Source organism: Herpailurus yagouaroundi, unplaced genomic scaffold (genome assembly GCF_014898765.1).
Source record: "Herpailurus yagouaroundi ecotype Mexico unplaced genomic scaffold, PumYag 100, whole genome shotgun sequence".
Lineage (NCBI taxonomy): Eukaryota > Metazoa > Chordata > Mammalia > Carnivora > Felidae > Herpailurus > Herpailurus yagouaroundi.
The window spans coordinates 16,997,404-17,019,929 of NW_024412391.1; the positions used below are offsets into that span (position 1 = coordinate 16,997,404).

Genomic DNA, 22,526 nt, shown 5'->3' on the forward strand with positions numbered 1-22,526 from the left:
TGTACTCCGAGAACCTGCTGTTCTAGCAACAAGCTTGGTTCTGACTTCTTAGGAGGACAATGGAGCAGAGACACTGAGCAGTCATGAGAAGTCTCCCTCTCCTCCCCATGTTCTCATCACAGAGACCATCCATTCTCTGCTCCCAGGTTCCCCCATATCTTGGCAAAGCCCACAGAATCAAGTCCAAACTCCTTAGCATGGCAAACAATGCCTTCATGGGGAAAAGGCTTCTTAACCTTTCTTAGGAAAGGTTTCTTAGGAAATCTCGGTTTCTTTATCTATAAAACAGTGATAAAATAAGACCTACCTCATAGGGTTAAGAGAATTAAATGAGAACCCATAGGAACTTAATAGAGTGCCGGGCACATTAGAAGTACTCAATAACCGTGTGCTATCAACTGTGTGATTTGCTCCCTGCCATCGTCTCTAGCTTCATGTATCACCAGCCCTCCCCATCTCCCCCCACCCCAGGCAGAACTCCAGCAACATTTAATCAGTTTCCAAAGGTACTTTGCTCTCGCTCTCTCTCCTCTGGACTTTCACAAATTAACATTTCTGCTTGAAAGGCTTCCCATCTTCCTTCCCTGACAACTCCCATATCTTGGCTAACATCTGTTTCTTTAGGACTCAGGTTAGAAGTCACCTCTACCCCATCTCAGGTTGGATTACCAGCTAATACTTACCTGTATCCTGCACTTACCATTCCATAATTAGCTATTTATATATCCATACCTTGTATAAGACTTCAAAGCCCTTAAGAGCCAAAACTGTGCATTATTCAGAATTCTATCTCAAACATTAGAAAAGTGCTTCACATATAGAAAGGTATGCTCAACATACTTTTTCCTTTTTTTTTTTTTTTTTTTTTAATGGAATGCTTGAATCCTGTCTTCTACTGCTTCAAAGCTGGCTGGGCACATTCCCAAGAAGCGAAGAATTCTTACCTACAACCCTTGGATAATATTCAAAGGACACAGATGTCTGCACCTCACATCCCACTTCAAACCCCCCTCTCCCCCCCGCCCCAGCCCCATGCAAGCCTATGCAACAGGTATAGAGATTCCCTGAGGAAGACATAGAAAAGGCTGAAAGATGTTCAACTGGACTACAAAGGCCCCTGCATCCTCTCTTTGGGAAGCAGGGCCTGGGGGACACCTGAGACCTGTGGAGGAGCACTGCTAGCTGCTCACCTGGTAGATATGATTCAGTTTGAAGTGTTTGAGGAGTAGCAGGAGCAGAGCAGAGATACTCTTTACGATGATCTCCTTGTGCCTGTTCACATCGATTCCCAACTTCATGCTCTGAAGAACAGTGATGCTATAATGAGGAGAGGAGGAGTCAGTGCAGAGAGTAGCCGTAGAGAGAGGCCTACAAGGACCCAGGTATTTGGGTCAGAGACAACATATACAAGAGAACCAGAACTTGGCAGATCTGAACTTCTATGCTAGGAAACCTCCAGAGCTACCCCTTACCAGCCTGTCTGGAGAAAAGCTCCTCTGCTCTCTTTGTTTTTCTCTTTCCTTTGGCAAGTTCAGCCCTTGGCAAAGTTCAGCCCTTCTCTACCCATATACCTGCGCAGTCAGTGTCTGGCACTGATGTTGCCCTCAATTCTGAGCTAAAAAGAACCTAGCAGAGAGCACCAGTGGAAAGTGGTTACTAGTAAGGGAGGGGAGGCATCTTTGGAGACAATCCCTATAAGGGTTATCAAGGTGGGGTGGGGACTAGAGAGACACTGTAGACGAAACAGCTAGCATTCAGCAGCCAACCCAGTTGAAGCACTCACGGCATCTCCTCAGGCAGGACATCAGCCAGGATATTGATAGAGTCTGTCTTAGCCTTGGAGGTGGGGGCTGCAGCCAGTAGAATCTTAAGCAGAGCAATCTAGGAAGTAGAGAATGAGGAGATCCATCTCTGTCCATTCCATTCAACAGACTATTTTTCCATACCTCAACAGCCCTATGAGAAGTAAGGCTTCCTCTATGTCCATTCCTCAATAACCAAATCTTCTCAGCCTCCAGAAGGGCAAACAGGTGCCTAATCCTGAGAGGCCTGCCTATGAGGCTATGGACCCAGAAGGGAGCTTATAGGCTATTCTGCTTCAAGATTGTTCTTTCTAAAGAAGAGGATGGAAGGAAGAGAGTGAGGGGGCAATGTCTAGAAATAAGGTGAGAGGTATAAGCATGATCTCACCTCCTCTATCCCTTTCCTCCCTCTAACCCTGACCATCAACATCCTCACCACTCAGCCTGAGGCTATCCAGGACATGACAGACCATGGCAGACTTCAAAGGGTCGAGGATATTTACTTAGAAGGAGGGCCCCCAATGCATCCTGCATGGATCCCACCTTATTCTCCACTCCTCCCAAAGAAGAACTTGGGAGTAAAGCCAAGTCCTCCTTCCTCTTGGAGAAGCCCCGAGGAAAGCTCAGAATTCTCATGTGTTAGACAATGCCTTGCCTCAGGGTTGAATGCTCAGGAAATAAGCTCAAATGATGGATGGCTCAGCTTGAAATGGCTCTCAACTGTCTGTTCCTTGCAGCAGAGAAGGGCAGCTCAGCCCAGCAATCTCCTTACCATGTACTGGGGGAGGCTGTAGAGCATGCCTTGGTAGAGGATTTCACATGGTGTCTCTGGTACCACCTCTTCCCCCTATGGCAGGAAAACACACAGTTTGCCCAGGCCGTTTTCCAGTTGACCAAAGGCTATGTTTTCTTGGTTGTGAAGGGTGGCATGAAAAGAGCACTGAGCTGGGAGTCAGATCTAGGTTCTTATTCCAGCTGTGTTAATGACTCATTGTATCACTTTGGGTAAGCTACTTTTCCTTTTTGGGTCTTAGTTTCCTCTTCTTTAGGATCACTGGGCTGGTCTGATGTCCTCTGAGGGCTCTTCTAGCCCTGATAATCTGATTCTGGTTTTCCCATTATCTGGAATCAATCCAGAATTCTTCTTTCCACATCACATGTTAGATCAGGAATCAGACCACCTACCTAGGAATTGGCTCAGACCACTGCTTTGCTGGTCACACAGGAACTTAAGTCAGGGTGCATGTATGCCTGGGACACTAGAACAGATACCCCACACAGAAGCACTTCCTATGGTGTCAGTCTGAGGCCATCCAAGAGCTCTCGAATGCTCTTAAGTGAGAGGTAGGTAACTCAGTAGAGAAAGTTGATAAGGGAGTTGGGTAACCCATGGCCCAGAGAGGCAGGAAGGAGTATTAGCAGGGAAGCTTTTGGGTAGAAGCTATTTTCTTTCCTTTTCCAACAGCCCCTACTACATCCCTTCCTCCTTAATGACAAGGCCCCTTATGCACAACTCTCTTTGTCCTTTGATGACCCTATCTAAGCCTTTTATAAGAGTGGGAGGACAGGGGCCTCCAGTGCTCAAGGGGTTACTCAGGCCATTGTCCTCTTTGGCCAATGCAGTCCTTCCTCTCACAAGGTACCTCTATTCCAGGGCAAGGTTCACTGCCTTGAGGCACCTGAGGCACTGCCTGAGGTCTACCCTGAGGCAGGGAGGGATAACCTGGCCCTTGCCATCCCAAATAACTCAGCTGCTGCTTAAATGGGCATTCAATAAACTCAGGCAATCCTCTAAGGTTGCCTTCCTGCTCTCCAAAAGATCTATGTCATACCTTCCCTTTTCCCTTGTCCTCAAACCAATCCCCTCACCCCACAACCCCTCAATAGTTGCTAACCTGGCCTCATACTTCATGGAGAAAACAGAAGCAATCAGACAGGCACACCCTTGTCTTCTCAACACCAAATCTACCAGGTTCTCTACCTTCCTTCTTGACATGAAGGATGAACCGCCTCTGCTCTATTAAAGGCCAACCCTCCACTTGTGCTGGGGATCTCTCACCCTTTTGCTCTGTCAAGTACATCAGTTCTGCAATCGTCTCCTCTCTGCAAGATCATCTCTTTTAGGACATAAACATACTCTAGAATCTCCTAGCTATAAAACACCTTCCCTTGACCCCACATCCTCCTTCAGCTACCATCCCATTTCTATCCTCTTTATAATAAAACTATGCTGTCTGTGTTGACTGTCTACCTCCTTTCTTTACATTCCTTTTTTAACATACTCCAACCAGGCTACTAGCCCCACCTTTTCACTTGAGATTGCTCTTAACAAGGTCACCAGTTATCTTCATGGTGTCCTATCCAATGGGCACCTATAGTCTTATCCATTTATCAGCAGCATTTGACACAGCTGATCACTCCCTTCTAGAAAAAAATTTTCTTAGTTTTTATAGTATCACAATCTCCTACATTCTCTCCCACCTCACTGAGTGTTTCTCTTACTGTTCTTTTCTGGCTCCTTTCCTGACTTATCCTACCCTCAACATACTGGTGTGCCCAGGGCTTTGTCCTGGGTTCCTTCCTCTATTTCCATTCCCTCCTTGGGTTATCTCAGCCAATTCTATGGTTTTAACACTGTCCAGTAAGTCAACAGCTCCCGAATTTATCTCTCTAAGCCAGTCCTCTCTCTTAGAACTCTAGATTTATACATTCAATTTGCATGACTGCTCATGTGCATGGCTGCCTAATGGATATCTAAAACTGAGTATGACCAAAATAGAACTCTTGATGAAACAGAACTCCCCATGTTGGCAAATGATTCTTATTCTTGATTCCTCCGTGCCTTTCTAATCACATCCAACTGACCAGCAAGTCTTGTCAGCTACACCTCCAAAATAAAACCTAAATTTGTTCCACTTTTCCCTATTTCTGTAATTACTACCCCACTCCATATCACCATCATTTCTCACCTTGACTATTGTAAGAGCTCTCTAACTGATCACCCTGCTTCCACTCTTTTCTGGTAAAGTCTATACACAGGAGCATATTGTTCTGAAAAGATAAATTAGATCATGCCACTCCCCTGCTTAAAATCTCCAAGGACTTACTTTTGTACTGTGAAACAACTTCACACTCCCTATCTTTGCTTAGGAGTCCTGTGTAAAGTAGCCCCAGGCCACTCCCTGACTTTGTCACACACAACCTCACCCCTCACCCCTGTGCTCTTGCCACAGGCCTTCGTTCGCTACCCCTAATACTCCGAGCTTGCTCTCACTTTGTTAAGGCTGTATCCTCTGCTTAGAATTCTCTTTCCCCTGATGTTCCTATGGCCAACTCCTTCTTGTACCTCACATTTTAGCTTAGCTGTCGCCTTCTCAGAGGTCCACCTATCCTGACTGCCTAATTGAAACTAGTCTACTGCATGTTAGATGCCTCTACCATGTCATCCTATTTAAATTTTCTTCATTATCTTCCATTCTCTGATAGTCTTCTTGTTTCCTTAATTACTTATTTTCTTTTTTCTCTAACTTGAATGTATCATGAAAGTAGGGACCTAAAACACAAAAAATAAAAAGTAGGGACCTTGCCTTGCATGGTACACACAGTAAGAGCCCAACAGCATGCACACATGTTCTGTGACAGCACTGCAGACAGATTTCCTCTTGCCCTCCTCCTCCTGTGTAGGACCCCCTTGACTCACCAAAGACATGGGGCACTTCTCCAGGTCCTCCTCATTCTTGATCTGAACATCTGCAATGGAGATGTACTTGTGCTGGGGAAGAAAAGACATCAATTAAGAGGCTGAGGCCACTAAAAAAATAAGATAGATAAATAAACAAACAAACAAACAAACAAAGGGTGGGGGACACCTGGCTGGCTCAGTCTGAACAGCGTGCAACTCTAGATCTTGGGGTTGTTGAGATGCTGGGTGTAGAGATTACTTAAAAAAAAAAAGAAGAAAGATACTGAGGGCCTTGATCACATATGTACCAGCCTCTTGCTTAACTTCCTCAATGATAAGGAAATGTCCTGTATATGGGTTGTTACCCCAAATAGGACACGAACTCTTTGAAGGCAGGAGTCTTATTCACCTTTGTACCCTTAATAATTGAGCCAAGTGCTTCATATACAGTGTTTCTGTTTATTCTGTTTCCGTATTTGTTGAAGAGCAGCAAATCCCTAAGTATTTACCTTCAACCAAGGGCAAGGGGAAGTAAAGAATAGGCCCATGCCCCTGGACCACTGCCTGGTGAGTTTCGCTGCATGTGAGTATATGTGTGTGCATGTGTATGGAGTGATGATGATGGGGTAAGGGAGAATTTAAGGTCTGGGCAAGAGACGACTATTCTTACTCTTTGTGCTCGCATACACTTTGGATGCAGAGCAGACCGCTACTAATCCTGGGCCTTTGGAAGTTAGTGGCCCTATAGGGACAAAGAAGTGAGAGGAAAGGAAGCAAGGGGCAGGAGGAGGAAAAAGCCATGAGAGGAAGGAAGGATAACTTTCCCCCTATCTGAATGTAGGAAAATGCTTAAGTAGGGAGAGGCCTAATTTTTTCCTCTTTGGCCAAAATGCTTGCAGGGGAAACATAGAATAATTGGTTCAGAATGTGTCTGGAAGAAGAGCCAATACTCAGGACTCGGGTAATCCAACTTGTTTTGATGGCTCCCTATCGCTGGAGACTGAGAGCCCACTCTGGTCACCTGCTTTAAAGTCTTCACACTCTCATGGATGGGCCTGGGTAATCCAACCAAGGTGTCTGTGTCCCTGTGAAATGAGAGATATACCAGATGATAAGCATCAAAAGTATACAGAACTACTGATATTCCCTAGAGTTACATGGACCATGCCACTTTCAACATGCTGTATCCTGGATCTTTCTCTATAAGCTTCCAGTACCCCCATTCCAGACACAAAAAGAACAATGCCACACAGAAGTGCTTGTGAAAATTTGGATTTTTATATAGTTTTTTGGGGATTTATTTTGTCAGGGAGCAGTAGGTTCCCTAAAAGGGAATGTAGCCCAACTACAGTAAAACACTAGTAATAATACTTTCTCAGTTTTATAGGGGCCAGCCAGTGTGAGGAATTCATGAGGGAGGAGAAATGGGGAAAGACTGGGTCTGTTCTGACCATGTTGCTTGTTCAGAGAATTCTGGCCCATTAAAACAGGAAGGTTTCCTAGGGATCATCTAATCCAACACTCTCATGAGGACACTGAAGCCCAAGAGGCAATGACTTGTTAAGTCCTACACCTGGCTAAGAACATAAGAGTTCTTCTAAGAAACTAGAAGGAAAAAAATTCCATGGCACAAGCCCAAAGTAGTCACTAGGAGATACCCATGACCCAGTAGCTCTAGGTTACACTATGACTACAGGGCAACATCTCTCATTCCAGCCACCCATTCCTCTGGCCCCCTAAAAACCACTCTATAGCCAGTTCTGACCATCTAGTCACTTACTGCCCCAGAGTGAATCCGATGAATTTGTTCCTGCTCATCTCCAAGAAGTGCTCAATGTCCTTCTGTCTGAGAGGACAGTGGAGAGGCAAACCCCAGAAAAGGAAAAAAACAAACAAACAAACCTTGAGAGACAGACCCTTTCTGGGCTACTAACCCGTCAATAGGATGACTAGAGCAGTGGGGGAAGATCGCCGCTAACAGAGAAAACTTCAAACCTGGGAGTTCTGACTTCTAGCCAGGCTTGAGACTTGAATGCTAGACTACTGCACTCTGGGCCTTCAGTGATTCTAATCCCCAAACTCAGGGTCCTGGAGGTATCAAACCTACCTGACCTTTGGGGCCCAAGGTAGGCCCTTGGGAAAAGCCACCCGCTCAGCAGAAAGGGGTGCCTGTGAAGGTGGAGGTGGCACCAGCGGGTCTTGCTCTAGCAGGTCTAACTCTCCATCTAAGGTTCGTTCTCCATCACCAGAAGACTCCTCTTCCTCCTCTGTGGCTGGTTCCTCAGTCTTAAAGAGATCTCTTTCATTGTAGATGTCCAGGCTATCTTGCTTAGTGAGGAGTTGCTGGGCGGGGGTTGGGAGGGTAGAGAGAAGGTATACAGAGACCTCACTCTGAGCATCCTTGTCTGAAGTCACCCTCTACCCACAGGCTGCTAGACTTCAGGATACGTGGAGTAACAACCCAGCTCTTCTGAGAATATCCCCTTCCCTACCTCAACCCTAGTATCCCCACCAGGCCCTATTCCAGGATAAGTACCTCTCAGGCAACCAAGCTGGGGAACAAAGCATAGATAATCCCAAAGTCAGTTACTTAGCTTTCAGAAAGCATGGATGCTTTTTTTCTACCCCCCCGCCCCCCAGCACTTTCCTTCCTAATTATGCTCTGCTTAGGTGAACATTCAATTAGTTTGCCTTCTGTGAGTATACACCAGCTGGCTGACTGAGGAAGAGGAGGACAGAGGCTTGCTGCTAGGCAGAGGGAAGCAAGTTTGGAATTTTAAATCTTGTTGCAGAAAGAAAAAAAGGTTGGACAGAAATAGGCCAAAAAGTTAACAGTGACTGCCTTTGGTTTGTTAAGCTTGTGGGTGATTTTCTTTTTTCCTCCCTTCTTCACATTTTTATGTTTGTTCCAAATTTTGTACAATGAGTAAGCATTACTTTATAAAACAAAAAAAATAAAGCCTAAAAAAAATCACATTATAGATTATGTAGACTAGACTACTGAACATGATTGTCTGGTCCTGTCACCTATTATTGGTGAGCTCAGGTATTTCAGGGAGGTGAGTTCATGGGTACATGGTCAAGTGTCAGTGCAACTTGTCATTCTGACCTTTCCAGGGATGCAGATTATAGCTAGAACACTAATCAATCACCTCCTAAATGTAAGCCTCTAGTTCCAGGGCCAGACAAGAGCATGGCTGGCTCAGAGTAAACCTTCTTGCTGTCAAGAAAATGATAAAGTGCCTCACCCCGGGCACATGGTTTGCTGGGAGCTCTGTTCAGGTGATATGGGTCCCTACTCCAGGATTATACCCTAATTGTTGTCCAGGATGCTAGGGAACTCCAGGCACACTAGGTCTAGGCCAATGACTCTGTACCAAGACATGGATCTATGATGTGATACCATAATGTCACATCATGATAGCCCAGAAACCTGCTGCAGCTGGGAGACAGAGGCTAAAGTACAGACTCCAAGGTTAGACTCAATGTTAGTTTCAGGTTAGTCACAGGGCCAACCAGAGGCAGGATAAGCTGGGTCATTTACTGCCCTTTCCTTCCACATCCAGAGTAGCTCAAAATCTTAATTTCTAGACAACTAGTATCACAGCACCACTGTCTGCTTTAGTTCATACCCTTCGAGAACCACGACGGCCTCGCAGCTTAGAGGGTGGTGGTGCCAGTTGAGACTCCCCCAGGTCGAGGGTATAAGAGGGCGGGGAGGCGGCACGCATGCTCTTCACCACCTGGATGCTATCTTCAGCCAGTGGAGGCAGCCCCAGTTCTGCCCGCTTCTGTACTTTGAGAACCTGTAGATGCTCAAATCCACCGAGGGTAAACTAAGGTATAAACAGGAAAGGGCCAGAGGAAAGGAACAGAGGGAAGTCAGCAGGAGAAAAATCAGGGAAGAACCACAATCTCCAGTCCCCTTAGACTCCCTTCTGAATTAGCAAGTAATAAAACAGTAAGGGGCAAATGGAGTTACCATCCCCAGTCTTAGGAGCTCAGGGGTCAGGATGAAGCATTATTTATTTACTGACACTGACTCAGGGCTGGAAACATCACCAGAAATTAGGAAAAGGACTCCTAGGGCCTTCCACTGAAAAAAAGGGTGGGGGGGGGGGAGCAGGGAACTATGTTCCCTTTTTTAAAGGAGCACATCCAGATGCTATAAAGCCCCAGAGTCACTCAATTTTTTCTGCAGTCAAAAGGTAGTTCCCCCCTATGGAGCTTGCCCTGGAGGGTATGTTGTTCAACCAGTCCTGTGGAGTGGGTGCCAGAGATGAAGGATCAGATTTAATAATTAGCAACAAAGCTGTACCACACATTTATAAGGACTTCATTTTTTAAAAAACAAATCCTCTGTTTATCTGGATGGAGGGCAGGCACTAAGTCCCACATTTTATAGCTAGGAAAATAGAGGCACAGACAGTTGCCCGAGGTTCCTCAGTATCAGCAGAGGCTAGATCTCCCAACTCTCAACCAGTGTTCTTTGCATGAAATGTTAGCTCTATCATGGGAAGGTACAATGACACCCCAATTCATAGAGTGACATCTCCTGTCAGTCCAACAGAAATAGGTAACCTGCTCTGACACAGAGCATCTGATTCCCCTCCATTGGCTAACAGCTGCCTTATTCTGCCTAGCTCCAGCCTCCTGGGATCGGACTAGAAGAAACTGAGGTAGTGGCAGAGGGCACTGCTGGTTTGATGAGATGGGAGTGGGGGCAAGGGAATCAGTCACTCACCATGACTACCTTCCAGAGCAAAAGCAGGACCTTCTTTATGGGGAAGTGGGGAGCCAGGCCGCTGCAGAACTTGGTAACCATGGAGAAAAGCAGAAGGGCAAAAGGCTCCTCATTATGCATGGAGAAGCCTGGGGGAGAGGAGGGAGAAGAGTGAGGAAGTGAGGATGGGGTAGCTGTAACCCTGCCCCTGTGATCCTGAGTCTGGAAGCACAGAGGAAGGCTCTTAGCTCCCCCCAAAAATTCGAGTATTTGCTCCTTAGAAGGAGGCTTACAGAGTTCCCAGAGGGAAGGGGCAAGGAGGAAGGCCATGGAGGTAAAATGGCTTAGCTCCCAAGCTTGGGGATAGATACCAAACTAGAAGTAACAGTAATATAAAGATGTTGCTTTCTGGTCAAAGAGTTCAATGTGTTTCATGGATCACAACTCACTTTTCCACATCAGTGGAATTTTTATTCTTTTATTTTATTCTTTTATTTTATTTTATTTTATTTTATTTTATTTTATTTTATTCTATTCTATTCTATTTTATTTTATTTATTTATTGAGAAAGAGAGCAAGTGACCAGGGGAGGGGCAGAGAGAGAGAGAGGGAGACAGAGGATTCAAAGCGGGCTCCTTGCTGAGAGTGGAGAGCTCGATATGGGGTTTGAACTCACAAACCATGAGATGATGACCTGAGCTGAAGTCAGATGCTTAACCAACGGAGCCACCCAGGTGTCCTTTAGTGAATATATATATATATATATTTTTTTTTAATTTTTATTTATTTTTGAGACAGAGAGAGACAGAGCGTGAACGGGGGAGGGGCAGAGAGAGAGGGAGACAGAATTGGAAGCAGGCTCCAGGCTCTGAGCCATCAGCCCAGAGCCTGACGCGGGGCTCGAACTCACGGACTGTGAGATCGTGACCTGAGCTGAAGTCGGACGCTTAACCGACTGAGCCACCCAGGCGCCCCTAGTGAATATATTTTAAAAATCCTGCAGGCCTTCGTATCTTATCCCTGTCTGATGACATTAACAACTAACATTTTCAAGTTGATTCAACTTATTTTTTCATGTGAGATTGATGATGAAATGTGAGATGATGGATGGCTATCCCCATTTATAACCAAGGAAACCAAGGCACAGAAATGACACGTAATTGGTCCTAATTCATAGACACAAGGGCAGTCAAGCCAGGTCTTCATGCCTGCCACACAGTATCTCTGCCCTAAAAGAATGGATGCTAGGGACGCCTGGGTGGCTCAGTTGGTTAAGCTTCCAACTTTTGATCTCAGTTCAAGTCTTGATCTCAGGGTTGTGAGTTCAAGCTCTGCGTTAGGCTCTGCTCCCTGTGAGGAGCCTACTTAAAAAAAAAAAAAAAAATAGGAGCAACAAATGGCTCAGTTGGTTAAGTGCCTGACTCTTGGTTTCAGCTCAGATCATGATCTTGGAGTTCATGAGATCAAGCCCCACATTGGGCTCTGTGCTAACAGCGTGGATTCTCTCTCCCCCACTCTCTCTGCCCTTCCCCTCTGTGTACTCTCTCTTTCTCTCTCTCAAAATAAACATTTTTTAAAAAGTAAGAATAAAAGAATGGATGCCAATTCTGAAAAAGGAAGGAAGGAAGAATGGGAGGCAGGGAGGGAGGGAGGGAGGAAGTGAGGAAGGAAGGAAGGCAGGCAGGCTGGCAGGAAGGGGAGCTTTCTGTTTCCACTATGCAGATGCCCCTCCACTACCAGCACCTCATCCCCTTCCTTCCTCAAATGCCACTTCTTACTCAATTCAGTGCGGAAGGTCTCTCGTGCTGTCCTCCACCGGCAGGAGTCTGTCTCTCGCTCCAGGCGGATATTTTCCACCAATAGGTACATGACACTCAGCAGCACCCTGGGGTTATAGAAGGGTTACAAAAGGTTCCCAAAGCAGCTCCTAACCTGTAGTCAGAGACCTCAGGGAGGATTCGTGTGGGAGCTCAACCCAGTGGAATTAGCAACTATTAGTAATCTGGGTGTATCTGGGGAACTTGGGCAAAGGGTAACCCATTGCTGACCACCCCCTGTTCCAATCCCAGGACCAGCTCCACTCACCTGAGCTCTGTGCTATCAGCAATGGAGATGGCTGGTTTCCGAAGAGCACTGCTACAGGCCTGGCTGTTGCTGCCGTGGGGAGGAGAGAGAGAAGCAGAACTCAGATATCCTCTTTACATCCTGCGTCCCCACTTATCATATACCCAAACCTGAGTACCTGCTATTCCCTGGCTATGTAGCTAAAAGAAACTGGTCTAAGGTAAATGAGCCCACAGAATTCCTCTGCCATCTCAGTAAATGCTTGTCTGTGGTAAAGATGGGCAAGGGCAAGGTCTGTGACAATCCCTCCTATAATCCACATTGTGCCTAGTACTGTGCTGGACACAAAGTAGGTGCTAAGCAACCCTTTAAATTTGCCCTATTTAAACTCCTGGGTGATGGGCTTGAGATAAAATGAGGGATCACTATAGTGGCAGCAGCAACCAAGGCCACCTTTAGAGCTATGACCCACAAGGAAAGAACTGGGCACAGCAACAGAAATTGGGTCCTGTTCCTCTTGGGTCATGTTCTCAGGTAGAACAGTCTCCTTCATGGATTCCACTTAGGCTGAGTTGAGAAGGTGTTTAGATACAAAGGGAACCCACCCAGGATAGGGCCCTGAAGCCCAGGATCGAAGCTGTAAGTAGGGCAGAAGCGGTTGATGAGCCCAATCTCAGGGAGGAAGACAGAATATCAGAGAGCATGGCTGGAGAGGGGAACTATCAGTAAGCTTTGGACTGAAGTATGAATAGACCCTGCTCCCACAGAGGTCTCTATAGGGAGGGAATCAGCACAGGACATGAGGCACCCTTCAAGGAAGGGGGTTGTCTAGGCCAGCCCTCCCCTAGGCTTCTCACTCGATTTCCATGTGGAGCAGCTCCAGGAAGGCCGAGAAGGTCCCCATCTGATAGAGCAGGAAGCAGTTGTACCTGGACCAGTGTAGCACATCGATCTCTGAATCACATTCCCCAAAAGTGCCTAAAGGACCAGACAGTGCCATGGAATTGTACGTGAGAGTGGTATCCCAGTTCTTTCCACTCTTCCCCATGATCTTAAGACTATCTTTCAACACCTAGCCCAACAATTAGGCTGACAAAGGTAGGGCAAGGCCCTCCAGGACTTCCAGAGCCAGAACCTCCAGAACTTTGAATGAGCCAGTTTCAAAAGAGGAGAAGCAGTCTCCAGAGTCAGGTCCAATGTGCTTATCACTGGTCTGTCTTAAGTTTGAGTTCCCTGAGAAGCAGATCCAGAGAGAACGATTAAAATGCAAGTAGTTTATTTAGGAGATGATCCTAGTTGAGACGTGGGGAAATGAGATAGGGAAGAGAAGGCAGCCAAGAGCTGAAACCCAGGTTGGGGGAAGCTCTGGGAAACAGTATGTATTTTACACACCTCAGAATCCTCCCACCCAAGAAGAGTGAGGTAGTTGGGCTATTTACCCACTAACTCCTGTCAGTCAGTGATCAGTGCTACATGAATTCCCTAGCACTTTCTGGTTACCCCATATAGGCTGCAGACAAAGCTTTCAGGTAAAAAGTTGAAGGTACTGGCAGTTGGAAGTTGGCCAGAGCACCAGACCCAAGAGAGATGGTTAGGCACCGCTTTTTTTGCTACAGTCTTCCCTTCACCATTCTCTTCCCTCTCCATTTATTATTTTCTTTTATAGTTTTTTAAGTTCCCAGCTAGTTGGTTCCGCCAACAGTCCTCTTATTATGATCTCAGGGCTTATTTTTACTATTCCAGCTAGGCTATCTCATTTCTCTTTCCAACACTTGGCTAATAGGTCTCTTCTGAGAAGATTTCCTCAATTAATCCCACCAAGTTCTGATCATCTCCCAATTACCCACTGTATCCACTCCTGCTGCTATGCTGGCTTGAACCTTCTAAATGCAAATAAGAAATAATGCAGAGGGTCCACCATCTGTGACTCTGAGGTACTCCACTGCCTCCCCTCAGTGGAAGCCTGCGCCATAGCTGATGAAAGAAGCCTCCGTGCTCGGCTGGTGGTGCATCATCAACTCTAGCCACACTGATTCGCTTGCTAAATCGCCACATGTGATCACAGCCCACATGAAGAAATAAACAACCCTATAAGAAATCTTGGCATGCCCGGTAAGATAAAGGCCAATTCCAAGGGATCCGGAATAGTACCCACCACCATCTCCTTAACCTCCTCATAAGCACCAGATTACTTCTAGCACTTGATAAGATCTGTCTTTGAGAGGCAGGGAACGTGCTTTTTCAGCCTGGCTTGCCTCATCCTAGTCCTGATAACAACATTTCTCTCCCTGGTTTTCAGCCATTTCAAGCTGGCAAAGGTGGTCACTTGCCTTGGGCCAGGTAGAGAACAGCCCGGGCCACCTTCAGTCGCCGTTCCCTACTGACCACCTCCAGTCGGTCTAGGAGTCCCATCACATAGGCCTTCTGAGCATCTTCCTCCAATTCCAGCCACTCCTTGCCCTGCACTGAGGACAGAAAACCATACAGATCCAGTGTCAGCTTCTGCTTCCCCTTCCTGGAAAGGCTCCTGATAGCATATCCATCTCTGATCCCAGCCCCCAACAAATTCTTCTCTCCAAAAGCTTTCCTTATTTAGCTGAGAAGATTCCACTAAGAGATTGGCAAAGTAAAGGACCCAAAAAGTTCTGGCTGAACCCACTCTGCAGCCTTATCTTCCTTCATATTCCCTCTATTCTCCACACACAGTCTATTCCATCCTATCTCTGCCTTTTCAAGGAATTCTCTCTCTCTCCCTACCTATCCAATTCCTATTCATCATTATAGGTTCAATACTAAATTACCTCTTTTCCACTAATGCTCCAGCCAGCTCTGTCCCCCAAGAAACTTTTTACTTCTCTTATGATACTTACCATTTTTCCTCTTGGCCTCAGTTTTGTGATGTACACACCTCCACTCTGCCACTGGACTATAATCTCTTTGAAGATACTGCAAATTCACCTTCACCCCTGCCCCCTGCATCTCTGGCACAAAAAAGTACTCACCACACATCTATTGAATTGCAAATTGAATTCACTGACCAAGTAAGGAAATGGAGGTCTGAGAGGATTGCAGTGTGGGCACATGAAATATTATTAGATGTTATTAGGAGTGAGGCAGAGTTGGAGGCAGGGGTTGAATGTCAAGGTCAAGGACTACACTAGGCACAGGGTTTTACCAGGTAGCAGGGTACCTGCCCAGTCCCCATCCCTCGGCTCTCTGGGCCCTTTACATCAGTGAAAGGGACCCAGCTCAGGCTTCTCTTGCTTCCATCCATGGCCTTCCCAATTGAGATATAGGAAACTCTGTGTCCCGTATGAAAGGAGGAATAGAGAAATTATATGGTTATGGAGAGGATGAAGAAGGGTCATACTTTGTTTTGGGCTTTTCTAGATCAGGCTGGGATATCATGGAGGGAAAACCAGGTTTCTATTAATAAGAATCTGGGATCACCTTGAGTCTTGAAATCTTCTTCAAAGCACCTCCTGTTAGTGGTAAATTCCAGGTTTTCAGTGTAGCTATATAATTCTGTGGCAGAAAAGATAGGACAGAGTCACAAACATTCGGCAGACCCTTATAAAAGGGGCCTGAGGTGGAGAGGGTGGCATGAAAGAGCTAAAGCTTCCAACACATTCCTGCGTCCAATTCAATCCAGAGCCAACTTCCTCCCTTTCGGAGCAGTTAAAAATAGCCACTTGTGTCCCTGGGTGATTAAACCATCAAACCTGTCCTCCTCCTGCCAGCTGGCTGCTATAGCAAAGAAGGCAGTCTTCAACACTTGGTGAGGGCCAGGAGGGTTGGAGCAGAGAGGGCTAAATGTCATCACTCCTGCTTCTTAGGGCTGCAGCCCCTTCTGCTTGTCAACCCAGACTGAGGCTATCCTGTCTCTAGGGAAGAGAAGGGTAACACAGTGCCTGAAATTTAGAGGCAAGCTCCTTGCGCTATTCAAGGAGCCAGAGCAAAGGCTGGAGAGTACGTGTTAGATGGCCCTTTGGGGTTAAAGCCAGTTCATTCTCTCCCTACTGAGATTCCCCAAAGGGTACAGAAGTTTAGGTTCCTGCCCAAGGCCACGCAGGTAGAGACAGCATCAAACCACTTAGAAGTAGCTACTGTCGCCAAAGGGCTGCTTATGCCCAAGGAAATCTAACTTTATTAACAATAGCCTCTGAATACAAAATGCAGAGAGCTTGAGAAATAAAAATGCCGTCTCCTACACACACACTCTGGGACATTATACCAGTACCTTCATCTTACAGAGGATGAAGAATTGAGGCTGAGAAGTCAATAGGTGACAGAACAGATTTCCTCAAAATTCTGTGGCCTGAGATCCTTGCTGGAAATTTAACTAGGTCACAGATAATTCACAAAGAGAAATTCACGTATGTTCTCGGTCTAATGGTTGAGAAACACCTTATCTGGGAAGCAGGGCTTTTGAGTCCTGAGTTCCAGAATCCTGGACTGACCAGAAGCAAATTCCAGCCCTGACTCTGATATTCTTCAGTGCTCAGTGGGTAGTGGGCATAGATGTTTTTAAAGAGCGCAGCATAAACCCAGTCAGAAAAGGGAGCAAGGCTGTTAGGTACTAAACTTTTTGTTTATTTTTAAATTTTAGATCGTGAACGTTCATATACAGATATAGAATACATACAAGATACCTTTGTGTCTTCTACCCAGATTAAACAAATGTTTATACCTGTCATATTTGCTTCCGACATCTAAAGCCCCCCTCTCCTCCCATTCTATCTTATTCCCCTCTCTAGAGATAACCATTTTAATGAAATTGGTATGTATGCTTCACATGCCTATTTTTCTACTTTTACTACACACATATATACCTGTAAACAACATGATATGTTGTTTTGAAAGTTTTTATCCAAACAGGGTATTATATGTATTATTTTTTTAATCACTATTTAGTATATTTTTCAATAGTTTTTTACATGACAGTATGATGAACACATCTGTTTACTTAACTGACAGTGTTCTCAATCAAGTGTGCAACTGGACTTCCCAGAAACATCTTTTAGGTTTGTGTGTTTAAGCTGTTTTCTGGATGCATGGGTAAGTTATTTTGTCACTGTTTCTTTCCCCACTCAACAATGTGCTTTTAATTTATTGATATTGATGGGGCGCCTGGGTGGCTCTGTCGGTTGAGCGTCTGACTTTGGCTCAGGTCATGATCTCACAGCTTGTGAGTTCGAGCCCCACGTTGGGTGCTGTGTTGACAGCTCAGAGCCTGGAGTCTGCTTCAGTATGTGTCTTCTCTCTCTCTGCCCCTCCCTTGCTCATGCTCTGTCTTTCTCTCTCTCAAGAATAAATAAAACATTAAAATTTTTTTTAATTTATTGATATCGAAACATATTGACATAGATCAACTATTTTAACATCTATGCAGCAACCTACTATATTGATATACTACAGTTCATCCATTCCCCTAAGTTGTTTTAAATGTTTTCACAATGGCTACAATAAACATCTTCATATGTGTTTTCTTGTGCCCAAGTGTACATCTAGAATCACTGGGTCATAAGATGTGCGCATTTTCAACTTTGCTAGATATGACCAAAGTGCTTTCCAATTTTATGCTCTGCTCTCTCATGCCAGTCAGTGTATAAAAGTACTCATTTCTCTGCACCCTCGCCAACTTCAGGCTTTTAAGTTTTGCAATCTGATGAATGTGAAATATCTCATTATTTTAATTTCCTTTTCCTCATTTACTAATGTAGTTGAACATCTTTTCATATATTTATTGACCATATGGTTTTCTATTCTCTGAATTCCTATTCATATTCCTTGACTACTTGTCTTTTCCTCTCTTCTCTCTCGATACACACACATACACATGCATACATATATGAAATGTATTTATTTATATATATTATTAGGAATGTTCATCCTTTGTCGGTTATTAAACTCAGCTATTTCTGTCACTCATCACAAAATTTATTCCCTGTGCTTATTCACAAGAACTTCTTTAAAATTGTCTGTCTCTTTTCTCTGAAAAAGCATGTCTCAAAGTGTCACTTCCATGTGACAGAATATTTAATTTTCATACCATCTCCACCCAAAGCTCGTTTATTAATAACTGGTATTAATAGCACGTGTAACGTGGAGGCTCTTAATGTGAGGGGATCACACTTAGCCTAAGCTAAAAATTCAGAGAGACAGAAAGGGAGAGGGTGGCAGAAAGAAGGGGGCACGCATGCAAAGATACGAGAAACAAGAGGAGTGGGGAAAAGACGGAAAGAAAAAGGATTTGAGAGTGCACCAAAAGAGAATAAAGAAGGGTAAGCAGAAAAGAGTGATAGAATGAAAGTGGAGAATACTGTAGCCAAAGGAGAAATCACAGGAAGAAATGTAAAAGCAAAGATATTTACTGCTGGAGGTTGGAGACAGACGGGAATGTGGAAAACAGATAAGCTGCCAGGAGAGATCACAGACCCAGGCCCTCTCCTCGTGGCCATCCTTCCCCTCTCCACAGCCCATCTCTACCTCGTACCTGACAACTCTGCTGCGTGCCCATCTGCATCTCCATACTCAAATTCCAGAGTGGGGCAGTCCACAGAGCCCTGTAATGGAGAAGTCTTTGCAGTAACTTGGGAAGAGAGATGAACAAGGAAATTATACTCTCATTTAATCTTCTTCCTCTCCTGAAGTCCAACATTAGATCAGGGAGGCAGAGAGAAGAGTCCCTTCTGGGCCTCTAATCCAAGAAGTACCCTCCTCCAAGCCAAAATACTAGGCTCAGTGCAGGGTGGGGCTGAAGATTCCTACATAGAATCAGAAACTCTGAGTAAAGGGCTAGGATCGTCAACAGATAGATATGAAAGCTCTGAAATCTGTGCCTGTATCTGACCTACATAAACACAGAGCAGAAGAGCATCTAGCTGATCTCTAGAAAAATGAGATGGACAAAAACAAAAGAGGTGAGCTGGATTCTAATTTTAGCCCACTGTCATTAGCCCACTGTATGATTTTGGCAGATCTCGTTCTTTGGATCATAGTTCCTCATTTATAAAAGGAGGTCCCTCAGCTGTATGTTCCACAACTTCAGGATTTTCAAATAAGGTAGTATTTCTACTCCACGTTATATTAAAGCTAGATTTCATATGCTGCTGTAGGTATAATATTATAATCCTATATAAAAAATATTTTAATGTAATCCCATACCCTAACCTCTCTAAGCATTTTGGAGTATTTCCTACCAGTATACATTAATATATATAAGTTAAAATTTTTTGAATCTCAAAAAAAATATTATTTTGAATCTCATCCATCACATATGGCAATCTTAAACAAGTTACTTAATCTCCCTGTGCCTCAGTGTGGTATAAAAAACGTATTTGGTTTTTGCCCCCAGTTCCAGGCACAGAGCTCCTAAATCCTCCTAAAACCTCCTGATAGGAGTGTCTATAATTTAAAAGCCCCTGTCAACAATACTAAGAGTTTATGCTAGTGAGGTGATTGTTGGTGAGCCTTTCAGAGTTTCAAAGAAAGGACTGGCCCCACCTCCAGAGAGGGGAGGAGGCTGAAGATTAAGTTCAACTACCGACCAATGGTTTAATCAACCAACTGAGCCAGCCCCTATGCCAGTGGTTTAAACAACCATGCCTAGGTAATGAAACCCCATGTAAAAGCCCTGAAACAATGGGGTTTGGGCACACCAAAGTGCTAGGAGGGTGATACCCAGAGGGCGTGGAAGCTCTGCACCATCCTACCCCTACATCTTGTCTTTGCCTCTCCTCATTCTTGAATTGCATCCTTTATATTAAAATTGTAATCATAAGCAGAGCAGTTTTTTTTGTTTTTTTTTTAATTCTGTGAGTCATTGTTGCAAATTATGGAATCAGGAGATGGCGGCGGGTGGGTTGGGTGGGGGTGGTCATGGAACCTCTGAGTTTGCAGTTGGCCAGGTATAGTGCTTGTAGCCCGGGGGCCCCAGGTGTGGCTGGCATCTGAAGTAGGGACAGTCTTACGGAACCAGAACCGAGCCTTTAACTTGTGAGGTTTGTGCTAACTACAGATAGTATCAGAACTGAACTGGTGTCAGGGAATTATTGGAAAATGACATGCTCATTTTCTCATCTGTAAAATGAGGATGGATAATTCATAGGGTCATTATAAGCACTAGATGAATTAATAGAGGAAAAAGCACTTAGCACACTACCCAGCACTTGGTAGCACTATGTGGGTGGTTATACTACTTAGGATTTTATTTACTGTACTTACAATATTAATATTATAGTATTGGGCATTTTTATATTACATATATAAATAATATATAATATATAATAATATAATATTAATATTATATTAAAAGGCATTTTCTCATATTATGACTATCATTTTAAACAGCTAAGTGTACAGCAAAGTGGGCAGATAACTAACCAGTTTACTTAACCAGTTCTCTATTGTTTGTTTTTTTAAATTTTTTTTTTAATGTTCATTTATTTTTGAGACAGAGACAGACAGAGCAAGAACAGGGGAGGGTCAGAGAGAGGGAGACACAGAATCCGAAGCAGGCTCCAGGCTCTGAGCTGTTACCACAGAGCCCGACATGGGGCTCGAACTCACAGACCATGAGATCATGACCTGAGCCGAAGTTGGAGGCTCAACCAACTGAGCCACCCAGGCGCCCCAACCAGTTCTCTATTGTTGATAATATAAGTTGTTTTTAATTTTTCTTTACTATAAACATAAAGTTGTAATACACCTATAAATTTTTTCATATTTAGGATCTTTCCTAAGGATAGATTCGTTTTTTGTTTTCCAAAACCACTTTATCAATTTACACTGCCAACAATGCAAATCATGTTTTAAATCCATTATTGCAAATATTTCCAAATACTTCTGGGTTACAGAAACCAGTCAGAAAAAAAAAAGGTGGAGGGTGGGAATGACATTAGGTAGTTGAGGTTTTATTCTGATTAACAGAGACTTAAAAACCTTTTTAAAATATGTATTTCAAAAAAGAACAGTTTAATATCCCAAAATGAGGACACAATTTTAGAATAAAAGAGTTATTAAAAGTAATGCTTTTCAAAGTTTTTTGCTTGTAAATCAAAGAATAAATTTTACATGTTCCAACACACGCACAAAACCAGAACAAAAGTTTTTAAAAATAATACCATTACTATGTGATTTAGATTTTATTATTCTATTTCTTTTAAAAAATGTTGGTCTCAACTCACAGTTTGAAAAATACTGTTTTAAATTGCATACATCCTGCGGTGGGGCCCAGGGCCAGCATCCCAATGACAAGATGTTGCATGTCCCCTGCTATGATGTGATAAGAAGGGCAGTCACCACTCTGGTCTTCCACCTGAAAGCCCAAAACCTTGCCTTACGTCAGACAGACTCTGGAGGAGGTTCACTGAGAAATTCTCATAGCCCAGAGGAGGTTCAGAAGAACTGCTATGGGTGAGGTGGGGGCTGGCCAGGCCAGACCAGGCCTGAGAAGAACTCCAAGGAACAGAGCCTTGCATGAGTCAATGGACCAGTGCTGCTTCCATGGTTTGGCTAAGGCACCGTGGAAACCTGAAAGGCTGGCATCAGGGGAAACTGAGCGAGGGGTACAGGAACCCTCTATACCACCTCTGCAACTTTTCTATAAACCTAAAATCCCTCCAAAGTAAAAAGTTTAGTCTAAATAAATACATAAATCACATACATCCTTATTTTATTTATTTAGTAAGCTCTTTACCCAACATGTGGCTTAAACTCATGACTCTGAGATCAAGATTTGCATGTTCTACCAACAGAGCTTGCCAGATGCCCCAAATTGAACACACTCTTTAAATTTATTGCATTGAACTACATTTTGTGAAAAACTTACTTCAATGCCCTGAATTTTCCTCCTCTTGCCACAAACCAGTAACATTTTGTCAAGGAATTTGGGAACCAATTAAACCAGGGAATCTGGCTGAAAGAGGCCTGAGGTGACTCATTTGGTTAAGAGCTTTCTTTTTCTTTTAAATTTTTAAAAATGTTTATTTATTTACTTATTTATTTTGAGAGAAAGCTTGGGCACAGGTGGGGAGGGACAGAGAGAGAGGGAGAGGGGCAGAGAGAGGGACAGAATCCCAAGCAGGCTCCTTTCTGTCAGTGTAGAGGCTGGGCTCAATCTCTCAAACCATGAGATCATGACATGAGTGGATATCAAGAGTCAGACGCTTAACTGACTGAGCCACCCAGGCACCCGAAGAATCTTCTTATTAAGCAAACAATTATTCTCTAGCTTCCTATTTTCGTTGGGACC

General features: G+C 44.3%; 1 protein-coding gene across 3 annotated transcripts in view; it reads right to left on the reverse strand.

Annotated features, from left to right (window-relative positions):
- Positions 1-22,526, reverse strand: part of STRIP2 (striatin interacting protein 2) — a 48,002-nt gene that overhangs the window by 23,096 nt on the left and 2,380 nt on the right. For 2 of the 3 annotated variants that reach the window (XM_040471996.1, XM_040471998.1), the window contains exons 2-17: positions 18,768-18,837; positions 15,722-15,796; positions 15,142-15,280; positions 14,602-14,736; positions 13,129-13,249; positions 12,293-12,361; positions 11,986-12,092; positions 10,229-10,356; positions 9,117-9,320; positions 7,592-7,827; positions 7,265-7,330; positions 6,506-6,569; positions 5,503-5,574; positions 2,575-2,649; positions 1,784-1,881; positions 1,191-1,317 (exon numbers count right to left, since the gene is read on the reverse strand). In XM_040471996.1, the coding sequence (XP_040327930.1) occupies positions 1,191-1,317; positions 1,784-1,881; positions 2,575-2,649; positions 5,503-5,574; positions 6,506-6,569; positions 7,265-7,330; positions 7,592-7,827; positions 9,117-9,320; positions 10,229-10,356; positions 11,986-12,092; positions 12,293-12,361; positions 13,129-13,249; positions 14,602-14,736; positions 15,142-15,280; positions 15,722-15,796; positions 18,768-18,837 (1,786 nt within the window). The remainder of the gene's footprint in view (positions 1-1,190; positions 1,318-1,783; positions 1,882-2,574; positions 2,650-5,502; positions 5,575-6,505; positions 6,570-7,264; positions 7,331-7,591; positions 7,828-9,116; positions 9,321-10,228; positions 10,357-11,985; positions 12,093-12,292; positions 12,362-13,128; positions 13,250-14,601; positions 14,737-15,141; positions 15,281-15,721; positions 15,797-18,767; positions 18,838-22,526) is intronic. The other variant, XM_040471997.1, reaches the window with a different exon arrangement.